Genomic DNA, 23,125 nt, shown 5'->3' on the forward strand with positions numbered 1-23,125 from the left:
GTCCACGGAGCTCCCTCTCTGCAAACCTCAGCCTCTCCCTCTGCTGCGGTGCTTCCAAGCCCTTTGCACCTCCCTCTGGGCCCTCACACGCCGCTCAGAGAGCAGCTGCCGCACCAGGGCTGGCTGGGGCATCTTCCCTCCTCTCACTGCTCTGCCTGGTTTGCCTCTTGTGTGGTCCTGGGGGACTGAGCTGTGGGTCATGGAGCGAGTGGTTGGGCACCCCAGCCTCTGGCTTCCCTTGGAGAATGTGTGCAGCACCAAGGGGCTGGGAGGTGTTTGTCTGGCTGCACTTTAGGGAAGGAGAGGGCACTTGGTCTATTTGATGGGCTGAACAGGAGGGAGGTGGAATGTATAAACTTTCTCAGGGGAATAAAGGAGTTTGTTCCCTGTGTACGGGCAGGGGTTGGGGAGAAGAATGGGAATCTATGGAGATCAGAGGGGACTTGCTTGAGAAAGGCATCTTGGGGACTCCAACGCAAATGTCCCCTCACAACTGTAGGTCATATCAGTGGAAGGACTTGGGGATGGTCCCCCGAAAGCTTAGCTGTTGCTCTAAAAGTTGCTCAAGGCAAGTGGCCCTGGGGGTTTCCTTCCAGAGAACAGATCAGATCGAGGTTCCCAGTAGGTTCCCGGATGGGTTTCTGTGCTTAGGGCTGATGCTTAGTAAAACCACAAGGAAGGCCAAATTTGATGGCAGCCACCTGTTCTGCATCCTCCTGCCCCTCTGCCTGCACCTTTGGGGTATGCTGGGCACTGAGGCCCCACGTGTCTTGCTGCAGCAAAACTCCAACTGTAGCTATTTGATGCCCTGTGAATGGAACACCTGCCACTGAGCTCCCAGGGTGTCTGCACAGGGAACCTTGGACTTGGCGATGGAACTGAACTGTAGGAATCCCTGAGCTAGAAGGGAGTATTCTGGGGAGACAAAAAGTCTTTCCCTCTCCCCTGAAATCACACATCACCTGTTCACTTGATAAACAATATCTCAGCGCCAGCTATGGCTCTGAAGGCAGCCCTGGTCCCTTGCTTCCTTGAAGTTAAAGGCAGTGAGCCCCATCCTCTGTCTCTAGACCCTGGACTGGGAATCTCATGATACCCACAGTTGTGCCCTGGCAGAATCAACGCTACCACCCGCTTCCCTTCCAAGAGCCCCAGCCTCAGGGCAAGAGCTAGGCAGTAGCACTGGAGAGAGGGGTACAGAAACACCAAACACTGGGGCCTGCTGTGCCCCTGAGGGAGCCCTCTTCAAGCCACCTTCCCCTCCAGTCTCAGTCTTTGTGAAGTTGGAGAAGCTGTCTTGAACCCGTTGGCTTGGTCAGGATCTCCGACAATCAGCTGCAGGGGAAACTATCCCCTGGGCAGAATGTTCCTGGAGGGAGGTGGTTGCTATCAAGGCCAGGAGGGGTTGGCAGGCTAGCCATCCGATACCCCGACCCCATGGCAGTTCCCACCTGGCGCCTGACAGCCCTCCCACTCCCATTCCTGCATTTCCTGTCTGCAGCTGATCTGTCCCTCCCTGGGAGGAGGCTCTCACCCCAGGGCATTTGGAGGGTGGGGAGCCTCCTCCTCCCTTTGTTCCGATTGCAGAAAAGGAGGGGGTTCCCCGGCCAAGGCAGAACTGTCTGGGACAGACGCTGCCCGGATCCCTGCGGCTGCCTGCACTCTGGACCACGAGCTCTGAGAAGCAGCAGGTTGAGGGCCGGTGGGCAGCAGCTCGGAGGCTCCGCGAGGTGCAGGGGACGCAGGCATGGCCGGTGAGCTGACTCCTGAGCAGGAGGCCGAGTACAAAAAGGCCTTCTCCACGGTCGACAAGGATGGAAACGGCACCATCAATGCCCAGGAGCTGGACGCGGCGCTGAAGGCCCTGGGCAAGAACCTCTCGGAGGCCCAGCTAAAGAAACTCATTTCCCAGTTGGACAGCGACGGCGACGGCGAAATCAGCTTCCAGGAGTTCCTGGCGGCGGTGAAGAAGGCCAGGGCCGGCCTGGAGGATCTGCAGGTCGCCTTCCGCGCCTTCGACCTGGACGGCGACGGCCACATCACCGTGGACGAGCTCAAGCAGGCCATGGCGGGGCTGGGGCAGCCGCTGCCGCAGGAGGAGCTGGACGCCATGATCCGCGAGGCCGACGTGGACCAGGACGGACGGGTGAACTACGAGGAGTTCGCGAGGATGCTCGCCCAGGAGTGAGGCTCCCCGCCTGCGTCCCCCTGGCTGCGCCCTGAGCCTTCGGGGCCACCGCCCGCTGCTGCTTTTGTGCTGGGACTCTCCAGGGAAACCTGGTCGGTGGATGGGAGACTGCCTCCCCCCGGGAGGAAGGCTTTGCGCTCCGGGGCCTGGATGCGGCGCCCTCGGGCCGCCTGCGAGCCCCTCTCTGCCTCCAGACCTTGGGCAGAAGGCGGCCTCCTTGGGCCTGGTTCCCCTTTGCCCTGCAGTGGAATGGGGCTCCCCAGCTCGGGGCTGCCCTGAGGGTCCCTCAGCCCCGCATTGATCTAAATAAAGGACTGCCGAGTCCCATATGTGCTTGGTGTTTGTGGGGCGGCGGCCTCTGAGGGCCCCCACCTGCTTCCAGGGTTCCTTCCAGCCCACCCCTCTCCCAGCCCACCGCTCTCACCTGCGGTGGGAGAACTGCCTGGAGCAGGCCCCAGGGGCACCTCCTGCCTCCCTTGACGCGGAGCCGAGGGCAGGTGGGCAGAGGATGTGTGAGGATGGTGCTGGGCGGGGTCTTTGGCTCCAGGTTCTGCCTGAGCTGCTGGTGAGGACCTGGGCACGTGTCCTGCACAAACAGGAGCCCGTGCCTCGCACGGACGGACGGAGCCCAGCTGCCAGCCTCTGCACGCAGCCTGCCTCTCTTCGGCTGCAAATAATATAGTGTATGTCTGTGTGTGCATCTGTGTGTGCATGTTCGTGTGTCTGTATGTGTGTCTGCATGTGTGCATCTGTAAGTCTCTGTATGTTTGTGTGTCTGTGTGTCCTTGTGTGCATCTGCATGTGTATGTGTGTATCTGTGTGGGTGTCTGAGTGTATCTCTGTGTCTGTGTGTCTGTGTCTGTGTGTGGCTTTGTGTGTGTATCTGTGTGTGTGTCTCTGTGTCTGCGTGTGTTTATCTGTGTGTGTCTGTGTCTGCGTGTGTCTGTGTCTATGTTTGTGTGTGTCTGTGTGCCTATCTGTGTATCTATCTGTGTGTCTGTGTATGTCTGTGTATCTATCTGTGTGTCTGTCTATGTCTGTGTGTCTGTGTCTGTGTATGTGTTTATGTCTGTGCATATGTGTATGTGTATGTGTATGTGTGTGTCTGTGTGGCTGTGTGTGTGTATCTGTGTGTCTAGGTATGTCTGTGTTCCTGTGTGTTCCTGTGTATGTATCTGTGTGTATCTGTGTCTGTATGTCTGTGTCTGTGTGTGTGTGTCTAGGTATGTCTTTGTCTGTGTGTCTGTGTATCTATCCGTGTGTCTGTGTGTGTCTGTCTGTGTCTGTGTGTCTTTGTGTGTGTCTGTGTGTGTGTCACTGTCTGTGTGTGTGTGTGTCTGTATCCGTGAGTCTGTGTCTGTCTGTGTGTGCATCTATGTGTCTCTGTGTCTGTGTGTGTGTCTTTGTGTCTATGTGTCCGTGAGTCTGTGTGTTACTGTGTGTGCATCTGTGTGTGTGTGTGTGTGTGTGTGTGTGTACCCGCGTGTGCGTCTCTGTGGTTAGGGTTGGGGGAGGTGGGGAAAGGGCAGAGCAAGGAGGAGAAGGACGGGGCTGAGCAGGAGGGCCCTCCACCCTGACAGGGCACAGCCCTGTATGGACTTGGGTTGTGTTAGTGCCCTGAGGTTTAGAAACGAGACCCAGGCTCGCTCATCACAGCCGGGCGTTCCCAGGGCTCCCTTTGTCCTGGGTCTCAGATGGTCGCACCCAGGCGTCTCGCTTGGCAGATGTGGAAACTGAAGCTCCAGGTGGGTACAGGAGCAGCCAAGGCCAACTTATGGTAGCATCGGGTGAAATCGGGCTTCGGGGAGGTGGCGGCCCTGGCCTTGGAGTCAGGATTCGTTACTTTCCCACCTGCCGTGCTCTCGGGTACGCCTGGGGGGGGGGCACACCTGTGGGGGGGCGCACACCTGTGGAGGAGCGAGGTGGGCCTGTCCACTTTATCTCGGCTTCAGCACAAAGCCTGGGGAGCCAGGGGTGGCCCGGGGCACTGAGGCGGGGCCTGGGCGTTTTCAGGAGTCACCATGATCTCTTGCGGTCACTCATTGCGACCTGTTCCTTCTTGCCCGGAGCTCAGAGCCTGGCCAGTGCCCCCCAGGCCCTTCCAGCCTCAGGACTGGGGCCAGACCTTCCCTCCTCTGCCTGGCCTGTGGGCAGGGCGCACCTGGGGCTAGGGAGAGGAGAGGTGGACACCCCAGTCTCCTCCCTCAGGGCTCTGAACAGGAAGGGCTGCAGAGGGGGTCCAAGAGAGAAGATGAGGAGGTGAGAGGGGAACAGAGCAGAGGCAGCCTCAGACCTGCCTGGCCGCCTGACCGAGCAGGAGGCCCTCGGCAAAGTCCATGCCCATCCCGGCTCTGCCTGGAGGTCCTCCAGGAAAGCCCCATCCTCTCAGGGACGCGGGTCCCAGAGGTCTCATTTCTGAAGTGATGATTCCTCAGTGCCAAGCTGGTCAAGAAGAGGTTTTCCAGGGTCTGTGTAGGAAAATAAAATAAAATAACAAAAGAAAAATAAAGGCTTTGCGTTCACTTTTTAAATTCTGAGGATATGCTGCATTTTCACCACTGAGTTCCTTTCTCTTAGGAAGCTACTGGAATCACAGGAGATTTTTTTTTTTTTTTTTTTTTTTTGGTGTTTCTTTTCCTTCGTGTTCTCACTCTGCAAAATGGGGAGTCTCACCATTACACAAATTTCTTTGGAAATGCTCCTGGTCCGGGAGGGTCCCAAAGTCTGAGGACAGCAGCTGAAATCTGTAGAGGGCAAAATCGATTTTCTTTTCTTTTAAAAAATACCTGATTTTGAAGACACATGCAGCTCATACATGGGGAAAATAAACTTCTAATTCAGGACTGACGCGTGCTCTGGAGCACGCGGGAGGGGTTTGGGGAAGGCATCAGAGGGGCCTCAGCTGGTTCTGAAGGTGTCATTTCTTTAGCTGATGATGTTGACGGTTATGTGGGTGTCCTCTATGTTAGTCTCTATATTTTTATGTGTCTGAAATGTTTCATACTAAAAATAACACGGGCGCATCACGGAAGGTTAGAAATTGCAGAGAGGAGCACACGGGGAACTCGACCCTCCCGCGTGAGGCCACGCCTCCAGAGACCTACAGCCCGAAGCTCCACCCTCCCGCGTGAGGCCACGCCTCCAGAGACCCACAGCCCGAAGCTCCACCCTCCCGCGTGAGGCCACGCCTCCAGAGACCCACAGCCCGAAGCTCCACCCTCCCGCGTGAGGCCACGCCTCCAGAGACCCACAGCCCGAAGCTTTGCTGGATTTTTGCCTGTGGGAAGGCCCTGCCCCACTGGCCCCGACTCCACAGTCTGTTGACCGACTTGAGAGGAAAGGGCTTGAGTTTTCCATGGAACTAGCAAGGCACCTGCCTGTCTCCATTTCTATAGTTGGGGGTTGGGACAGAATCTGGAAGGGCTAAAGAAAAACCAAAACCAAAAAGAAAGAAACAAACAAGGCATTTTTTTTCTTTTTTTTTTTGAGATGGAATCTCGCTCTGTCGCCCAGGCTGGAGTGCCGTGGTGTGATCTCGGCTCACTGCAACCTCTGTCTCCTGGGTTCAAGCGATTCTCCTGCCTCAGCCTCCTGAGTAGCTGGGGTTACAGGCCTGCGCCACCACGCCCGGCAATTTTTTTTGTATTTTTTAGTAGAAACAGGGTTTCGCCATGTTGGATAGGCTGGTCTCGAACTCCTGACCTCAGGTGATCCGCTGGCCTCAGCCTCCCAAAGTGCCAGAATTACAGGCATGAGCCACCACACCTGGCCAAAGAAGACATTTTCTACAGTAGCGTTACCGACTCTAGGGTCAGCATATACGTCCAGATTGGTCATGATGGTTAGATCTGGCCTCTCCTTGCAACCGTGGACCAAGTCCAACCTTTGAGAAGAAAATGCACTGGAATGGAAGTTCCTGGGTCCCAGGAAGGAAGGCCCTGGCCCGCCCTCAGAAACATGGTCCCGGTGCCGTCTCTGCAGGCTGTGGAGGCATCTGCTGGCTCTTCCATCCCCCTCTCTATCCACTCACTTAGAAAAGGAATCAGCTCCACGTGTAAGGGAGCAGGTGAGAGAAAGCAGCTCCGGCTGATTTGCTGCCGGGGGAGTAGCCAGGAGACCAGGCCTGGAGACCTGCAGTGTGGACCACACTTCTGTTCCTTTTTCTGGAAGCAATAGGGGAGCTCCCCTGTGGGCTAAGAGCTCAGGCAATGGGGTGGGCACCATCCTGACTGGCTGGAATGTAAGCAATCTTGGAATGCTGGGCTTGCAATGTTAGAACCGGGACAGTGGAGGGCACCAGGGCTGAGCTGATCGACCCAGATGAGGATGAGGGAATGGTACCCGGAGGCTAAAAACCTGTCCAGAAACCCACACACTTCGAGGGAAATGGGAGTCAGGGCCCCAAAAGCCTTGGTCTGATTGACTTTTTTTTTTTTGAGACGGAGTCTGGCTCTGTCACCCAAGGCTGGAATACAGCTGTGCAATCTCAGCTCACTTCAACCTCGGCCTCCTGGGTTCAAGTGATTCTCCTGCCTCAGCCTCCCAAGTAGCTGGGACTACAGGCGTGCACCATGCTGGCTTATTTTTGCATTTGAGTAAAGATGAGATTTCTCCGTGTTGGCCAGGCTGGTCTTGAACTCCTGACCTCAGGTGATCCGCCTCACAAAGTGCTGGGATTAAGGCAGGGCGAGCCACCCGACTGACTTTTATTGGGGGATCTTTTAATGGGGCAAGGAGGAGGGTTGAGGAGGAAAGGGCAACCTTCCCTGCAGAAAAGTCCCAGGAATTGCACAGGATGCCAGACTGAAGAAGGCTCAGCCTGGCATCCTGTGCAATCCCCGGGGCCTTTTCTGCAGGGAAGGTCATCCTCTAACCCTGGGCCATTTGCACATTCCTCGCTGACAATATTTACTTGTCTCTAGGTAAACGGCAGTTTCTCAATTTTTCTTCTCCCTCAGACCCAGACTGGAGCCCCTCAGGGCCTGCAGGGCAGTTCCTAATTCCTATACCTCCAGGGTGTAGCCTGCTGCACACAGAACGTATGAATTGCTTTGAATAAACAGGACCACTCCTCCCTCAGTGAATGTTTGCTGGAGGAGGGACCCCCTTGGCCTCCCTGGACCCCCCTGGAGTCTTAGCAAAGACAAGAAGCCTGAAGATGAGAGGAGGGGGCAGGAGGGAGGTCGTGGAGCAGGGAGAAAGTTCGAGAGGGAGCTTCGCCCGTCTCCTGAAGGTGAGAGGTCGTCGAGCAGGGAGAAAGTTCCAGAGGGAGCTTCGCCAGTCTCCTGTGCGGTGGGCGTTTCTAAGGTGAGTAGGGACCAATCACCTGCTGTTTCTGGGAATTCTGCCTGAGAGCAGGAATTTGCTGTGCCTCTTGGAAGCACCCATGGGTGTACGTCTCCCACCACATTCCTGCTTAACTTCCAGGGATGTGGCGACATTCCACACACTTGCCCTGGGCTCTGGCTGCCCAGGCCCCTCTCTCCCACCTCGGGTGTCTGCTCTCCCCGCCTTCCTGGTTTCCTGGAATCCATTTCTCCAGCTCTCCATGGAACCAAATCCTGCAGATCAGCCAACCCCCACCTCTCCCTCTTCTTGGGCAGGACCCCTGACCCAGCCATGGGTCTGATCCTCCCCGGCTCTGCATGGAGGCAGCACCAATGTCAGCGCACAGTTTGGGCAGGCATAGGGGGACAGGGTCAGGCCTGGGGAGTGTCTGCCGGCCAGTCCCTCCCCAGGCCATGTCAGGAGAGTATGGAGTGGACGGGAGTCAGGCATGTGCACTGAGGAAGAGACACTCACTCATGCCCACTCCACACACACACCGAGAGCCCTGGCTTGTGCTGAAGCTTCCTTGTCAGGGGGTCCTTGACTTCTTGGTCGAGCCCACCAGAACAGCTGCTGATGAATGATGAGCTCTGGTCTTGCTTAGAGGGATGCCGTAGTGGGGGTGCTTTAGGCAGCAGGGATTCCAGGTGGTGGGAGCAAAGGGGAAAGGTGAACCCTGGAGTCTCCTGCAATGGCCAGGCCATGCCCAGACCCTCCTCCTGGGCCACCATCAGCCTTTCTACCTAGCACTGGTATTGAAGGAGGGCCCGGGGGCAGCTGCTGCACAGGCTGGGGCACATTCCCTCAGGGAGTGAAGGGTCAGAGGCCTCACTGGTCTGGTCAGGTCCCAGGCCCCCGTGAGTGTGGAGTCAGGACTCCCGGGCTCCAGGCCTGAAGCTTGGGGTGTGCTCTGCTGGGTGGTTTTAGGTCAGTTGCCACCCCTGTCTGGGCTCAGCTGTATCTTGTGTAAGGTGGGGAGGCAAGGAGCAAGAGAAACGTAGTTCTTGGGAAGGAAAAGATCATGCTGGTCTTCAGGAAGGGACTTCAGAATTGTCAGTCCAATGCTCACCTACACAAGCATAGACAGCAAGATAAAATGGAAACAATTTTCTAAGCGAAGACCATGTGTAAATATTTTGGAACATACCCTGCCTTTTTTTTTCCTTTTCTATCCACTCACATACTTCTATTTCTACATACTTTTCCTTCCCAGAAATGGCATTGTGCAGATGACTCTGTAACCATTCTCTATTTAATGCTATATTGTGAACACCTTTCCCTGTGAAAATAATGGAGACCCACGCCATTGCTTTTAGTGGCTGATCATATTCCATTCAATGGTTGTGTCACCCCTGGAGCCTCCAGAATGAGATGGAGAAGGAATTAAATCCCAGATCCGCTGTCCATGTGGCCTTGAGCAAATACCTTGACTTCTCTGAGTCTTGGTTTTCTTACCTGGAAAATGAGATCAATAATAATGCCTGGGCTACTGGGTGCTGTGAGGCTAGCACCGGGCACGCTGCCGGCAGAATGTACTAGAAGGCACTCAGAGCCCACTGCAGAGCCCAGGCTTCCGGAGCATGCTGCCGTGAGTGTGTCCCAAGGTGGCCTTTGCCTGTGGAGTCCACACGTGGCCCAGTGCAGCCCCTGCCACGTAGCAGGTGCTTAGTGCTCACAGCAGGTGTGACTCATGAGTCCCCAGCCACACACACTGCCCCGGGTACGAGGGTCTAAGTGAAGAACGGTGAAGGAGAGATAGGATCCCGGGCCTGAGTTCGGCGATTCTGTCCCTCTCAGAACATCCATCATGTCGTGGGAATACAGTCTGGAATCCCAGAGCCAAGGCCTGCTCCAGGCTTGTGGCCGACGTGGCATCAGGGAATCTGGGTGTCCACGCCAGGGCTGTGGCCTTGGCAGTTGGAGCCAGGCAGGGGGCAGGGGCGAGTCCCCTGCAAAGAGGGCTGTGGCAGGAAGCTCTGTGCTGATTTGGAGGTCTGGGAAATGGGCAATCAGAGAGAAGCATTAAGGAAGGAAAGAAGTGAAGCCACTCGGACAGCCTAGGGAGGCAGACGACCTGTCTGGGGCAGACAGAATAACAGACAGGGTGTTCTAAGCCAGTTATTCATTGTTGTCGAGCCCATTCTTAAGAAGGGTTCTGATGGGGCCACAAAGCAATAAGAAAGCAGCAGAAACTTCTCTGAATCTGCTGACCCAAGAGACGAAGAAGGGAACCTGAGGGACTGGAGAGGAAGTGGCTCACTTCAGGTCTTAGAGTGAGGTGCTGAGAAGGACCTGGAGTGGAATTCAAGGGCTCAGAACCGGGTCAGGGGACAGCCTTCAAGGGGTGCTTCCTGGGCAGACTCTGCCCAGGGACTGGTTTTGAGGTGGGGGTCTGAGGGTGGGGTTGGTTGGGACCCACATGGTGGAATGTCTTCCAGAAGCTGGCGACTGTGAGTTACTGGAGATGCACAGACATGGCCTCATTGCCGCCTCTGAATGGCCTTGAAGGCCCTCAAGGGCAGAGGGCAGGCTATGCTCCACGTCTGGGTCCACAAAGGTGCCCCGTCTCAGCTCAGAACACCGAAGAGAGTAGACAGAGCCCAGGAAGCATCCGAGCAGCTGGCGCAGCTTCAGGTCACTTAGGAAAACCCGGGTCTTTGAAAGCTGCTTCTCTGAAAATTGACTTGCCAGAAGCTTAGTTCTGCAAATGGTAAATGTGCTGGTATTTCCCAACTTACTAAAAAGTTTTTTAAAAGGATACTTAATAAAGTTCACAGAAATTCATATTGGATGAGCTATTCTAACAGTTGTTGACTATTTCTTTGACGTTTTATTTACCGAGTTTAAATTTTTAGTTTTGTTCAGTTTTACTTTTAGTAAACGATTTTAGCAGCAGTCAGTTCACCTAACCATTGTACCATAACCTGACAGTGTTTAAAGTTGTCTGTTTTTATTTCGTTGTTTCACTTTTAGCATTTTGGTTCAATGGTTTTGGAGAAAGAGAGCTTCTGGTTCATTTCAAGATTCAGCCATTGGACACGTCTTCAACGTCCAGGATTTTATAGATTGGCAGGTTTCTTTCCCCTAATAGAATTTCAACTTAAATCTATTGCTTTAGTACTTCTTTCAATTCACTGATTTATTCACTGGCTCAATCAAACGGATATTTTGCAAGTGGTTGAAGTATTTGGTAAGTGCTTGGTGTCTGAAATATGAATCACACATGAAACTGACACTCAGCAGGGGAGAAGTGAACTCATGAAGCTACTGGAGCTGGCTTGGGTGGGACAGCATTGGGGAAACCAAAACTAATTTCAAGTAAAGCAAAACTTCCCCCAAATCTTCCAAGAGGTTCATCGGTAGATTGATTCATCGGTAGATTGAATTACTCTACTTCTGATCCAAATACATGTTTCAAATTTCATATATGAAATAATACATTTTCTTCATTGGATTGCCCCCTGGATCTTTTAAATCCTAGTTTATATCCATCCTGGTAGGCCTGGTGACCCAATCCTTCTGTTAAGATCCACATCAAATGCCTCCTGCTTTTGGAAGCTTTCCACAGCCGGGCCTGGCGCAGAGGGGGTCCTCTGCACCTCTTTTCCAAGCGAATGGCTGAAGGTGATCTCTCCCTGTTTGTACAGTTCTTTTCAGAGTGCACCTCTTACATCATTCCTAGTGGACAAGGCCTATTCTCCGTCCTCAGAACCCTGAATAGTGAAATAAAGCCCATCAATGCTTAAACTAGATGACAGGCTCCTCAAGTGTGTTGGATTCTGCATGAAACCCTCCACATGCACTGTGATGGCACGACCTGGCAGTCTCCTTTGCCGGGGAGGCCTCATCTCCAGCATGGGGGAGATGGCTTCCATAGTGCTGATTGGGGTTAAAGGAAATTTTCACAGAGTCGTACTCTGCAACAAGAGGGAGAACCAGAAACGCAACTGCAGAGAGAGGACTCCTCTCTTGTTCTCCCTTTCTGTTGTCCAAGAACCATGAAAACAGTCCTCGTATGATCACAAAATCCCAACTCATCCCCTCTTGGTCCAAAAATAGGCAGAGTCGAAGGCATGTCACCCTACCAGATAGTCAAAGATGTGGACTTCAGACTTCTAAGACCAGCTTTTAAGATTCTAAGCCATTGTTTCTCTCTCCACAGTGAGTCCCCCTTTTATAAAAACAAGGACAACAACAAAACTCATAAAGAACAGATTCCCAACAGTACGGTGATCACGTGTTCCAGAAACAGTCTAGGTAGAATATTCTATCTCAGTTTCTCTGAAAATGAGTCCAGCTTTTAGTTTTTGCACGTGAACCACAGCCGCAGTGCCTAGGCTGCGCAGGGTCGCCCTCCGTTCCCGCTGGAGAAGCAGGTGAGGCCTTTCCAGCCTGGGCCCAGTGAAGTCAGGCCCTGCCCAGCCCGCAGATGCCTGCACCTGGCTCCTCCCCAGCTTCCCTCTCACGTGGCTGCAGTTGGGGCAAAGGCCCAATGCCTCCTTCTGCAAGCTGCTTCTTGCTTTTGCACTGTTTACCATCTCCAGGTGTGAGCTCATCTCTTTCCCCACCGCAGGTGGCCCCACCCGATCTCAGCTCTGCTTTTCCCACCTCTCCACTGGGTTGCATAAGCCAGCAATTCCCAACCCTGGCTGCACCTGGAAGATACGCCAGGAGCTTCTGGAAAATGTGCCGTGTGAGCCATCCCCCTGCACTGAGCCCTGGTGGGTCAGCGGTGGGGACGCCCAGGCATGGGGGTCTATATTAAGCTCTCAGGTGCTGTGCGGCCAAGATTAAGAGGCACCGCTCCAAACTGTCCTGGAAACTCTGACTGTACCCGGCATTGCCCACGCCCAACCTCCCTTCTGCCCCTGGGCAGGTTGGCACCCCATGTGGGGGAGAACCCTGGAGGCGAGCACCAGCCTTATAGAGCCCCACTGGTGGGAGGCCTGCAGGTTGGACAAGGCGAGGTCTGAGTCACCTCGCTTGGGAACAGATGCTGCCCTGTTGGTGGCCTGCCAGCCTCTGTCCCCACCCCACCACTCAGAGACATGATGTGCCTGCACTTTCCTGATCCAGGAGCTCCCGCCTTGCTGCCCAGATGACCTTTGGCCTAGAAAGAAGTCAAATCTCAGTGTTTTGGACCGGGCACAGTGACTCACAACTGTAATGCCAGCACTTTGGAAACCCAAGGTAGGTGGATCACTTGAGGCCAGGAGTTCAAGACCAACCTGGCCAACATGGTGAAACCCCATCTTCACTAAAAATACAAAAATTAAGGCATGGTGGCAGGCATCTATAATCCAAACTACTCAGGGGGCTGAGGCAGTTGAATTGCTTAAACCTGGGAGGCGGAGCTTGCAGTGAGCCGAGATAGCAGCACTGCACTCCAGCCTGGGCGGCAGAGCAAGACTCTGTCTCAAACAAAAACAAAAACAAAACAAACAAAAACAAATCTCAGTGCTTTTGAGGAACAGGATTTCCCACACTGGGAGCCGTGTGGTTGTGGCTTCATGGAGGAGGTGTGGGTGACTTTCATTCATTCATTCACTCACTATTCTACAAGTGTTTCCTTGGGTGTTCCTCCTTACTGTGGGTCTGCGGGGGCTTGGAGGGAGACTCTGCGCCGGCCTCTGGGCCCAGGAGATGTAACATAAATGGCCGTGCAAAGACAGTGGGTCAGGTCCCTCGTCAGTGGATTCCCATTTGAGGAGGTACTCAGAGAAGGGGACAGACTTCTGGGAGGTGGCACTGCGGCGGGGGCAGATTTCAACAGGTTAGGGTGTTCTTGGTGAGGAAACTGCATGAGTGACGGTTTGGAAGTGGGAGCGTCAGTGTCTTTTGGGGAGCCCGCGCTGCCTGGGAGGTAAGGGAGAGGTCTGAATGCCATCGCAGATGGCCTTGATGGTTTGCCGAAGGAGTTTGGATCCTTTTCAAGTCCCAGTGAAGCCTGGTGGTGTGGCCTTGGGCAAGTCAGTGGCTCTCTGTCTCAGGCTCCTCAACTGTAACTGGGGGTAAGAGTGAGATCTGCCTCAACGTGGTTGTGAGGAGGGTGGGGGGGATGTGGAGAAAGTGCTAAGAACAGCGTCTGTGGGGCAGCAGAAGTGTTTTGCATAACGTCACCAAGATTAGTGCTATTTCTTCCCTAGAAGATCAGATGGAGACTCACGGAAGGTTTTTAACCCGTGGGGGCATGCGGCCAAATTTGTGCTTTAGGAAGATTGTGCTGGCAGTGATGTGTGGTATGAAGGAGGGCAGGGAGATGGGCCCTGTAGGAGGCAGATTCGGCCACCTAAGCCTGAGCTGATTAGGACAGGAGGGAAGGTGGAGGCAGTCGGCAGAGAAAGGAAGGGACGTAGGGGAGGGGAAGCGGAGAGGAAGGCGTTGGAGGGACAGGGCCTGACTTAGTAACCCCGGGGCCTTGAGCAGTTCTGGATGAGGTGGGAGGGGAGCGAGCAGGGGACGGGAGGGACCCCAGCCCCGCCAGGCTGAGCCGTGTCCGTGCCCTGCCGGGTCAGAGTTACTGCTGGTACCACTGGAAGGGTGGGCCAACCAGGCCCATGTGGCCTCTTGCCTGTCAGATGGTGGAAGCACGTCAGAGTTCTCAGAATCCTGGAGCCACTGAGAGCCCGAGGAGCACTTGTGCAAGACTCAGGCTGTGATCGGAACAGGGTAGAAGGTGCTGTTTCTAACCCCAGGGCTTGCCCGTCTCCAGAATTTGGAGAGAAGAAAAGCCCTGGACTCCCCTCAAGCCAAGAAGGTGCTGACCAGGAGGGAAGGGGTCAGGGAAGCGGGGAGTCAGCAGGGAGAGCTGCCTCTCCTCTGCCTGCAGGCCCAGGTCCTTCCTAACCTCCAGCTCCATCTGCTTAAGGCAGAATCTGAATCCACACGGAGTCTGAGGCATCTAGGAAACCCTCTCCTTCCCTCTTGGATGTGCAGACGGTCAGACATTGTGAAGAGGAGAAGGGGAAGAGGAAAGACGCTGCCCCCAGTATGCAGACAGAGAGCACCCAGTTCCGGAGAGGCCCGCGCTCCAGGAGTGACAGCTGCTAATGCCCTTCTTCCTTCAGTCTCCCTGCCCCAGCTGCCCTCTCCCTCCCTCCTCTCCCTCCTTCCCTTTCTTCCCGCAGCAAAACACACGGAGCCCAATGATCTGCAGGCACAGTGCCGGGCCCTAGCGCTCCATGGGCACAAGTGACGGCCGTGGCTGAGGTCAGGGAGGGTGCTGGACTGGAAGCCTCGGGAGGCTCTGAGCACACAAGATGTGGGGCTGATAGTATTGAGGGTCAGAGGCTGCTGGACTGGGTCGTAAAGCATCTGAGGCTTTGAAGACCATTTGGATAATTGGGTGTTGCAGGCTCAGGGTGAGTTTGGGGCTTCCTGGAGACTTTGGGGTGCAGAGTAACCCCTTCCCAGACCGGCTCTCTGCCTGCCTTTGGACCTGGGATTTTTCTGCTCGGAAGCAAGTGGACCGGTGCCTTGGAGAGGGATGCCTTTGGGGAGGGGCTGGACTGCTCACAGGGCCTCCTGATCCTCGTTTCTCAGTATCACTGATGTTCAATTCTGAAAGTTCTGCCTTTAGAGTTATCTCAATGGCCCAATGTGCCTCCTTCCTGGCATGGTTGTCCAGGGCAGGCACCCTTCTGGGGTTGGCCTGTTTGGGAGAAGGCTGAAATCTGGAGAGAAGTCTGCCAGGCGGCCTGGGATTAAAAGCTGCGGAAGGTGGGGCACAAGGAAGCGGTGGGCAGGCAGAAGCAGTGGGCAGGCAGAAGCAGTGGCAGGCAGAAGCAGTGGGCAGGCAGAAGCAGTGGGCAGGCAGAAGGAGTGGGCAGGTGGTCTGCTGCTGCCTCGGGGACGCAGTTTGAACTGGTCTTTCTGCCTGGCTCTCTCTTGTCACCGAGTTCACAGCATAAATGGCATCCCTCAGAGACGCTGACTCGATCTCTAATAAAAGCTGTCAGCCCATCCCCCTTTACTACGAGACCCCACTTAGCTCTGCAGAGCATCTATCATAGCCAGATATTTTTGCCCTTTTTTCCATCCACCCATGCCCCACACCCCACCAGGACGTGATCTTGGACTTCATCTTGTCATCCCAGCAGCAAGGACTCAATTTTGCGGGATGGATGGATAACACAGAGAGGACCAGCTTTTTCATTTCCGGGCACTTCACTTCTAACCTGGAACTGGTTCCGAGAGGAAGGACCAGGAAGACCCATGTGTCGGGAATGGTGGTCGGAAGGAATGTGCTCAGCTGCCGCTGAGAAGACCACACTCTGGGTGCTGGAAAAGAGAGGGGACCTGCTAGGAATCACGGTCCTGGGCTAAGTCAGGGATGAAGGCGGGAGCTGCTGTGCTGGGCTGCAGCTCAGCACGGAGACAGTGAGCCTAGATTATAGAGCTGCCCAGGGAGGGATGTCACCTTGGGGGATGGAGGCTGCAGGTGCTCCTCAGACCTTAGGGAAACATTTGGGAGGGAGCTTGTTGAGGAGATACAGGCACCTCAGGGTGGCTGGGCTGGATGGACTTTGATGGCCCTTCCTTTTTTGAGACCTGATGGTTCTCTAATTTGGGAATCATTTCCAAAGATGGGTCTAAAAATCCTTGTTTCATTGGAAATAATGAGTTTGCTGTGATGCTTAAGACTAAGCACATCACCATTCATAATTATTGCACTTTTCCCTGCCGTTTTCCTTTCCTTTTAAACAGATGATGTTAGGTTACAATGACATTTTATTTCTATATAAACATGTAAAGGTCTTCGTAAACATATAAATGTCTTCATACATTTTTGTTTGCTTCTAGAACAATGTGTATCCTGCTATTGTATTTTTGCTACAGTATATGAACGTGGAGGTGTGCATAAAACAGTAAAACACCATTCACCAAAAGATGAAAAAGAGATATTTGCAGGATGTGGAATTATGAACTTTTTTTTTGTTTTTGTATGTTTTCTAATTTTGCTTCAACAAGCACATACTTCTTCTTACAAAAGAAGAAAAACAGATGATGAATAACATAGGTGCATCGTTTATATCCATGATGAGCCAGAGCCAGCTCCTGACTCATGAGACTATGTAAGCTCTTCTCAACTGCAGGGAGACAGTTGCATGAAATACAGTGAATCAGCTGTATCATGCTGGCAACTTGAAACTGGTCCTGGTGGGAGTATTTACACCACAGCAACTGGCAAATGCTACAAATCAGGTCCTTCCCACCCACCCCCCCGCCCCAGAAAGCTGGTTATTAACCATGTACCAGTCCACCATTATTTATATTATTCATCAATCAGTAAAAAATATTTAAGCAGTAGAGAGGTATGGGGTATTTAAAATCTGTAAATGACATGTAAAAATAATTTGTTTTCAAGCTTTCCATAACTATGGAGCTTTACAGTTTCTATTCCCCACTCACATACATGATCTCATTTAATCCTTAGGACAATGCTAAAATATTCTTATTTTATAGATGAAATACTTATTTCAGATTTTATGACAGGTAAACTCTTTCTGGTAGAATTGGATTGTTCTAGATGAACTGGATTGAACTGGATGGAACTGGATGTTCTACTAGAACATCCATGTTGACTTTGAGAAATTCGGGATGTCTATCAAAGCCACCTAGAACTGGAGTTTTTGTCTTTTCTGAGAGTTTTAAATGTGTAGGAGACCTTTATGAAAATCCCCCATCAGTATAAAATGATTTCAATTGTGTTTCATGAGGCTGCAGTTGTGTAATTTTGACATTTCTTTCTCAGTGTCCACCCCTTCTTCGCTCACCCTAGCACCACGTGCATCCCACCCTCGTTCCTTCAAGACCTATCCTGTGGCCTGATTGATTGTGCTAAGGGCCCAGTCTGGTCTGGACAGGAAGATAACAGAAGGGAGTGAGGTCAGAGGGGACCATTGGATGGAGGGTTGGAATGTGAAGAGGGGTTACCAGCAGATTTCAACACAGGCACTTTTTGCCTGGAGCATTCAGGACCTGATGCATTCCAAATAAACAATAGGTTTTTGCTTTTGTTTTTGTTTTTCTGAGATACGGTCTCTCTCTGTTGCCCATGCTGGAGTGCAGTGGCACATTCCTAGCTCACTGCAGCCTCAAACTCCTGGGCTCAAGCAGTCTTCCCACCTAGGGCTCTTGAGTACCTAGGACTGCAGGTGCACACCACCAAGCCCAGCTACTTGTTTCTTTTTTTTTTTTTTTTTTTTTTTTGAGATGGAGTCTCATTCTGTTACTCAGGCTAGAGGGCAGTGGCACGGTCTTGGCTCACTGCAACCTCCTCCTCCCGGATTCAAGTGATTCTTGTACCTCAGCCTCCTGTGCAGCTGGAATTACAGGCCGGCTAATTTTTGTATTTTTAGTAGAGATGGGGTTTCGCCATGTTGGCCAGGCTGGTCTTGAACTCCTGACCTCAGGTGATCCATCCGCCTCAGCCTCCCAAAGTGCTTGGATTACAGGTGTGAGCCACTGCACCCAGCCTTGTTTCTTTCTTTCTTTCTTTCTTTCTTTCTTTCTTTCTTTCTTTCTTTCTTTCTTTCTTTCTTTCTTTCTTTTGTAGAGATAGAGTCTTGCTATGTTTCCTATGCTGGTCTTAAATTCAAGGCTCAAGGGATCCTCCTGCCTTGGCCTCCCAAAGTGCTGGGATTATGGACATAAGCCACCCTGCCAGGCCCAAATTTGATGTCCAAATGCAAACAATCCCAGTAACTGAAAACAAACAAACAAAAAATGTATTTGGAAAAATTGGCATGATACACAATTTAGGATAAAATGGGAAGAAATAAGCGAAAGTTGAGGATATGTTGCTGTCATTTGTGATGTTGGCATGAATGCCATGGTGGGTCTCATTCTGAGTTCCTTTAAAAGCCACTTTGTTATTTTTATGCTTCTGATAATTAGATTCCCAGAGAAATAATCATCTACTGTATTTTAGAAAGTAGAGTGGAAATTTCCCTTAACCTACGGAGGAGAAAAAGGTCAAACTTCAGTGTTTTGAGTTAAAGGTACACATTCATTCAGTAAATGTGTTTGAATGACTGTTGCGAAGGCTCTGATGATGTGATATGAACAGGACAGAAATGGTCTCTGTCCATGCAGAACTTACCGTTCACTGGTGAGGGGGCTGTGGGTTGAAGGGGCTTCCAAAAGGGTATGTTCACGCTCTAACATCCAGTCATGTGAATGGGCCCTTATTTAGAAATAGGGTCTTTGCAGATGTAATTAAGGATCTCGAGGGGAGATCACCCGGATTTAGGGTGGGCTGGAAATCCACTGACTGTTGTCCTAAGAGAAGGGGACACAAACACAGAGACCCAGAGACTGCGGTCATGTGAAGACGGAGGCAGAGACTGCACGGAGGGGGTCCCGGTTGCCCTGGATGCTCAGAGAGATGTGGAGGGATTCTCCCTCAGGGCCCTGCCTGTTGCAGGTGGTTAGTCAGGCACCAGCCGGCTGCAGAGGGCTCCCCCGCCCCCCACCAGGAATGCCAGGCGATCATCGGGTGAGAGTTCAGCAGTTATCCCACAACCTCTCTAAAAATGATCATTGATCACAGGCGCCAGGGAGAGGCGATTCCCCAGACAGATAAAAAGGCTCGAGATGTGTAATCGGCTTCCAACAAAGTCTCAGAAATGGGGCAAGTAGGCTCGGGGATGGGCATTAAGAGACAAAACGGAGGAGTATGGCTTTTGGGGGCACTCCACTGGAGAAGGGAAGAAAGCCTCAGGGAGGACACCCACCACTTCCTAAACTCAGGGCCCACCATGCGTGCAGGCGGCCCACCCTGAGGGGAGAAGCACAGAAGAGGGACGGGACCCCGGAAGGATGCCAATGTTTCCAGCCCCAAATCCAAAGGTCAAAGGCTGCACTCGTCCTTCCAGGGGTCCGCTTGGGTCTCTTCCAGTTGTTCTTCCCTTTCTTTCCTACTCTAAAGCTTTTTAATAAACTTCCACTCCTGCTCTGAAATTTGCCTTGGTCTCTTTGTCTGCCTTACACCCCTCTGTTGAATTCTTTCTTCTGAGGAGGCAAGAATTGAGGTTTCTGCAGACTTGCCGGTAATTCAGATATTTGCCGCCCCTAACGTGCCCACACCTGTGTCTCAGACTTCTGGCCCCCAGAACTGAGAAACGGTACATTTCTGCTGTTTTAGGCCACCCAGTCTTGGTACCTTGCTACATAGTTGTAGGAAACCAACATAAGGGGGTAAAAAAGGGCCAAACATGTTACAAGTGCGTGTCCTGAAGAGAAGCACCCTGCTGTCTGTGGCGTCCTCACCGCAGAGTGACCCGAAGTGACTCCGCCCCGCTGCCCTGGTCTCCTCCCGTGTCCTGGATCAACACAAATTAGGAAAATGAAATGAGCGTTTACGCAGCAACCGTGTTTGGTAGAAAGACATTTGAGGAACACGGGATCCTTGGCCGGAAGAGAGTTGGGAGCTGTGGCACCAGATGTTCTGAAAGCCCCTCCAGCCATGAAGATGGAGCCCCCAGGCCTCAGGGGGTGAAACGTGAGGCCCTGAAGCAAGAGTCGGGGAATGGGGCCGACCACGGGTTCATCTTGAGCCCAGCCCTGCTGACGGCTTCGGAGTAAGAACAGGAGATGGGACCTCCTGTTCCGCATGGCCTCTGAGAAAGTCCGAGAAGGATCTCAGCACAGGACAAGCTTCATCCCTTGGTGTCCTTGGGGCTGTCACTCACGACCTGCCACCCCAGGGTTGGACAGGGTGGGTGGAGATGGGAGGGGATGACCTCGGGGGCCTGCAGGGAGGGGAAGGCAGGAGGGGGCAGCCCAACCACTGCCAGGATGGGAAGCCTCGGGACCACCCTGTGAGGCGGGAGGGCCTTCACCAGACTGACTCTGCCCTTCCCACTGAGGGGCTCAAATCAGCTTCATGAGTGGCGGTGGACGGCTGAGCCACTGAGTTCTAGAAGGCACTGGGCATTGGTGTGGCAGAGCCTCACGTGGACCCACGTGGGGAAAGAAGCAGAGGCTCCGTCACAGGGAGTGGTCATGAGCTTGAACTTGGCATCTTCTCTGAAGAAGCTGAAGGGAAGGAAGGAATGATAGGTACGCAAGGGGGTCAGAGTGTTTTGCGTGTATTTGGCTTGGAAATGCATGCCTGGGCTCCATGTTGGGCAGAGCCTCTTGGACGTGGTTTTCTCATTTGCAAAATGGAGACAGGGACACTTCTTCCTCTGCTTTATCACGCAGTCGTGAGTCAGGGCCACTCTGGGCCTGGTGGAGTGTGGTGCAGACGCTGTGGCAGGGGACAGCCGTGGTTGATGGAGTTCGGTGTAGACGCCGTGGCAGGAGACAGCCGTGGTTGGGGTAGCGCCGTGCATACGCCGTGGCAGGGGACAGCTGTGGTTGGTGGAGTGTGGTACGGACACAGTGGCACGGACAGCTGTGGCTGTCCCTGTGAGTGGGGCACTCACCTCCCGCCCATCAGAGCCCCGGGCTTCTGGGCCTGGGGCCCCGAGAAGATGGGCTCTTTTTATTTCTGTAGCTTCCGGTGGAGGCTGCCCATTCCACCCAGGCCGCTCAGCTTCCTTCTCTGGGTTTTCCATGAGGCAGAGGGGATTTCCTATCAGGAACCACCGTGGTATCTGTCAGGGCCTATGGGGAGGGATGTTGGAAACAGAGCTGCTTATCTCTCCCAAAACACAACCCTGATGCCTTGCTTTGGGCGGGCGTTGGAAAATAAAAAGTCTTTTTAAGCAGGTACTTTTAGACCAGAGGATTTTATCTGTGGGTGTGTTGTAATTATCGAGGGGAAGTAGCTAAGGCATCTGGGGAGGAGAGGGGAGAAAGAAACAGAAGAATAGTGAGAATAGTAGCCTTGAAATGGACCACAGAGATCTCCAAGGATTTGCCAGAATTTTGCTATGTGCCACTGATGGTGTCTGAGGGATTTCAGGGCTTGCGATGGCAAACAGAAAAGGAGACAGCAGACCCTTCTCAGAGCCAGGGAGGCCCAGGCAGCGCTTACTGACATTATTTTGTTTTCAGTATATACTTATTGTTATCATTTCCTTCTATATAAAGCAAAGGAAGCTGGTTTTCCATTTAATCACATAAAGTGTTCATTTAAATTACGTTCACTAAAGACAGAAACTGTAGATTTGAAACTCTTGAGTAGATAATGAATGAAAAAGTGCAAAACTGTGGCAGTGGCACAAAATGGGAGGGCCTGTGGAAACGCGATGTAATCCCAGCCTCTCATGTTCCTGAGGAAGGGGCCAAGGCCACGGTGGGGGGCTCAGCCGGGGGCCTCCAGGAGAGAAGGACGCAGTGCAGCCATGGTGTGAGGGGGTTGGGGGAGAGAGACAGAGACACAGGCCTCAGAGGAGAGTTGGGAGGGTACAGAAAGGGACCTTAACCCACCCAGACGCTCTCATGGATGGCTCTTGCCCAGCTCCAGGGGAGCCGAGGCCAAGACAGTCGCAGGTGGAGGGAGAGAGTCCCTCGGCGGCCCAGCCCTGGTCCTACAGGCAAGGCGGCCCCCCTACCCCAGCTCCTCTACACCTCCTGGTGAGGAGGCTCCCCTGGGAAAGGACAGCACCGCTTAACTCCCACCCCTTGATCAACTCCCGGGGACAGCCCCCAACCCAAGCCAGAGGCAAAAACCTGGCCCCAGCCACAAAACGGACTTTCTGAAGATACAGCTTCCAAATCTTCTGATTCATTTTGCTAGAGGTTTTCAAAAATTCTTTGAGGCCTCAAAACTTCTGCTTTTGCTTATCAAGAAAAGCGGGGGGGAGGGCCATTTTTTGTCCATGACCCATAGATTTTCAACCTACCCAAAGGGAGGCGGAGGAGCAGGGACATTAGAAGAGGTGGGTGCTGTCTGTCCTGAGGTAAGGAAAGAAGAGAGAGCACTCAGCGGTCTTGTGGTCTAGGACAGCTGGAGAACTGAGATAAACTTAAACAAGTCCAGGACAATCTGAGGGTGGACGTCCAGGAAGGTCATCTGGTAAACCTGCGTGGGCTCTGCAGGGGTTTGGACTAAGTCACTATGCTCTAGAAGTCTCTCTAGACAGAAGTCTCATGTGGGGGTGCAGGAAGACGAGTGATTCTCCCAAGGCTGGTCCTTTCTTTCTGCATCTTACTGCCCGGGTATGCTTCCTGCATACAGAGGCCAGGAGCTTAGCGGCTGAGAGGTGACTCTGGCTCTGGTGGAGCCCTCTCTGCAGAGACTGCATCGGGAGCAAGGACTGGTCCCCAGGGTGGGGTGGTGGGGGCCCTGCCCAGGCCCAGGGCAGTGGGTAGCTGAGTTTAGGGGTCCCCTGGGGACCACCAGGTGATACCTGCAGAAGATCACAGAGCCTCACAGGTTGGGACTTGAACCTGGGACTTTGGCGAGGTGCACGAGCTCCCCAGGGGGTCCAAAGGACAGATGGACGAGGGAGCAATGACTGTCCTTAGAGACTGAGGATCCTCAGATGGAGGACTCGCTCACTGGACAGTTTTGCAGGCCTGTGCTTAGCTGAGTAAATCAACACGTCTAAGGACAGAGCGTCTCTTTGTCAGTGGGGCACGTGGATGAGGGGGCTACATGAGATACGGACGTGGGAGAGGGACAGCCTGCAGGCAGCCACACATGCCAGTGTG

The 23,125-nt window shown here is 53.2% G+C and overlaps 1 protein-coding gene across 1 annotated transcript; it reads left to right on the forward strand.

Annotated features, from left to right (window-relative positions):
* Positions 1-1,620: 1,620 nt before the first annotated feature.
* CALML5 (calmodulin like 5) lies at positions 1,621-2,446 on the forward strand. Its single transcript, XM_030818474.1, has one exon. It carries the CDS (start codon positions 1,748-1,750, stop codon positions 2,186-2,188), a length of 441 nt encoding a protein of 146 aa, XP_030674334.1. The 5' UTR covers positions 1,621-1,747; the 3' UTR covers positions 2,189-2,446.
* Positions 2,447-23,125: the final 20,679 nt, after the last annotated feature.

Source organism: Nomascus leucogenys, chromosome 9 (assembly GCF_006542625.1).
Source record: "Nomascus leucogenys isolate Asia chromosome 9, Asia_NLE_v1, whole genome shotgun sequence".
NCBI lineage: Eukaryota > Metazoa > Chordata > Mammalia > Primates > Hylobatidae > Nomascus > Nomascus leucogenys.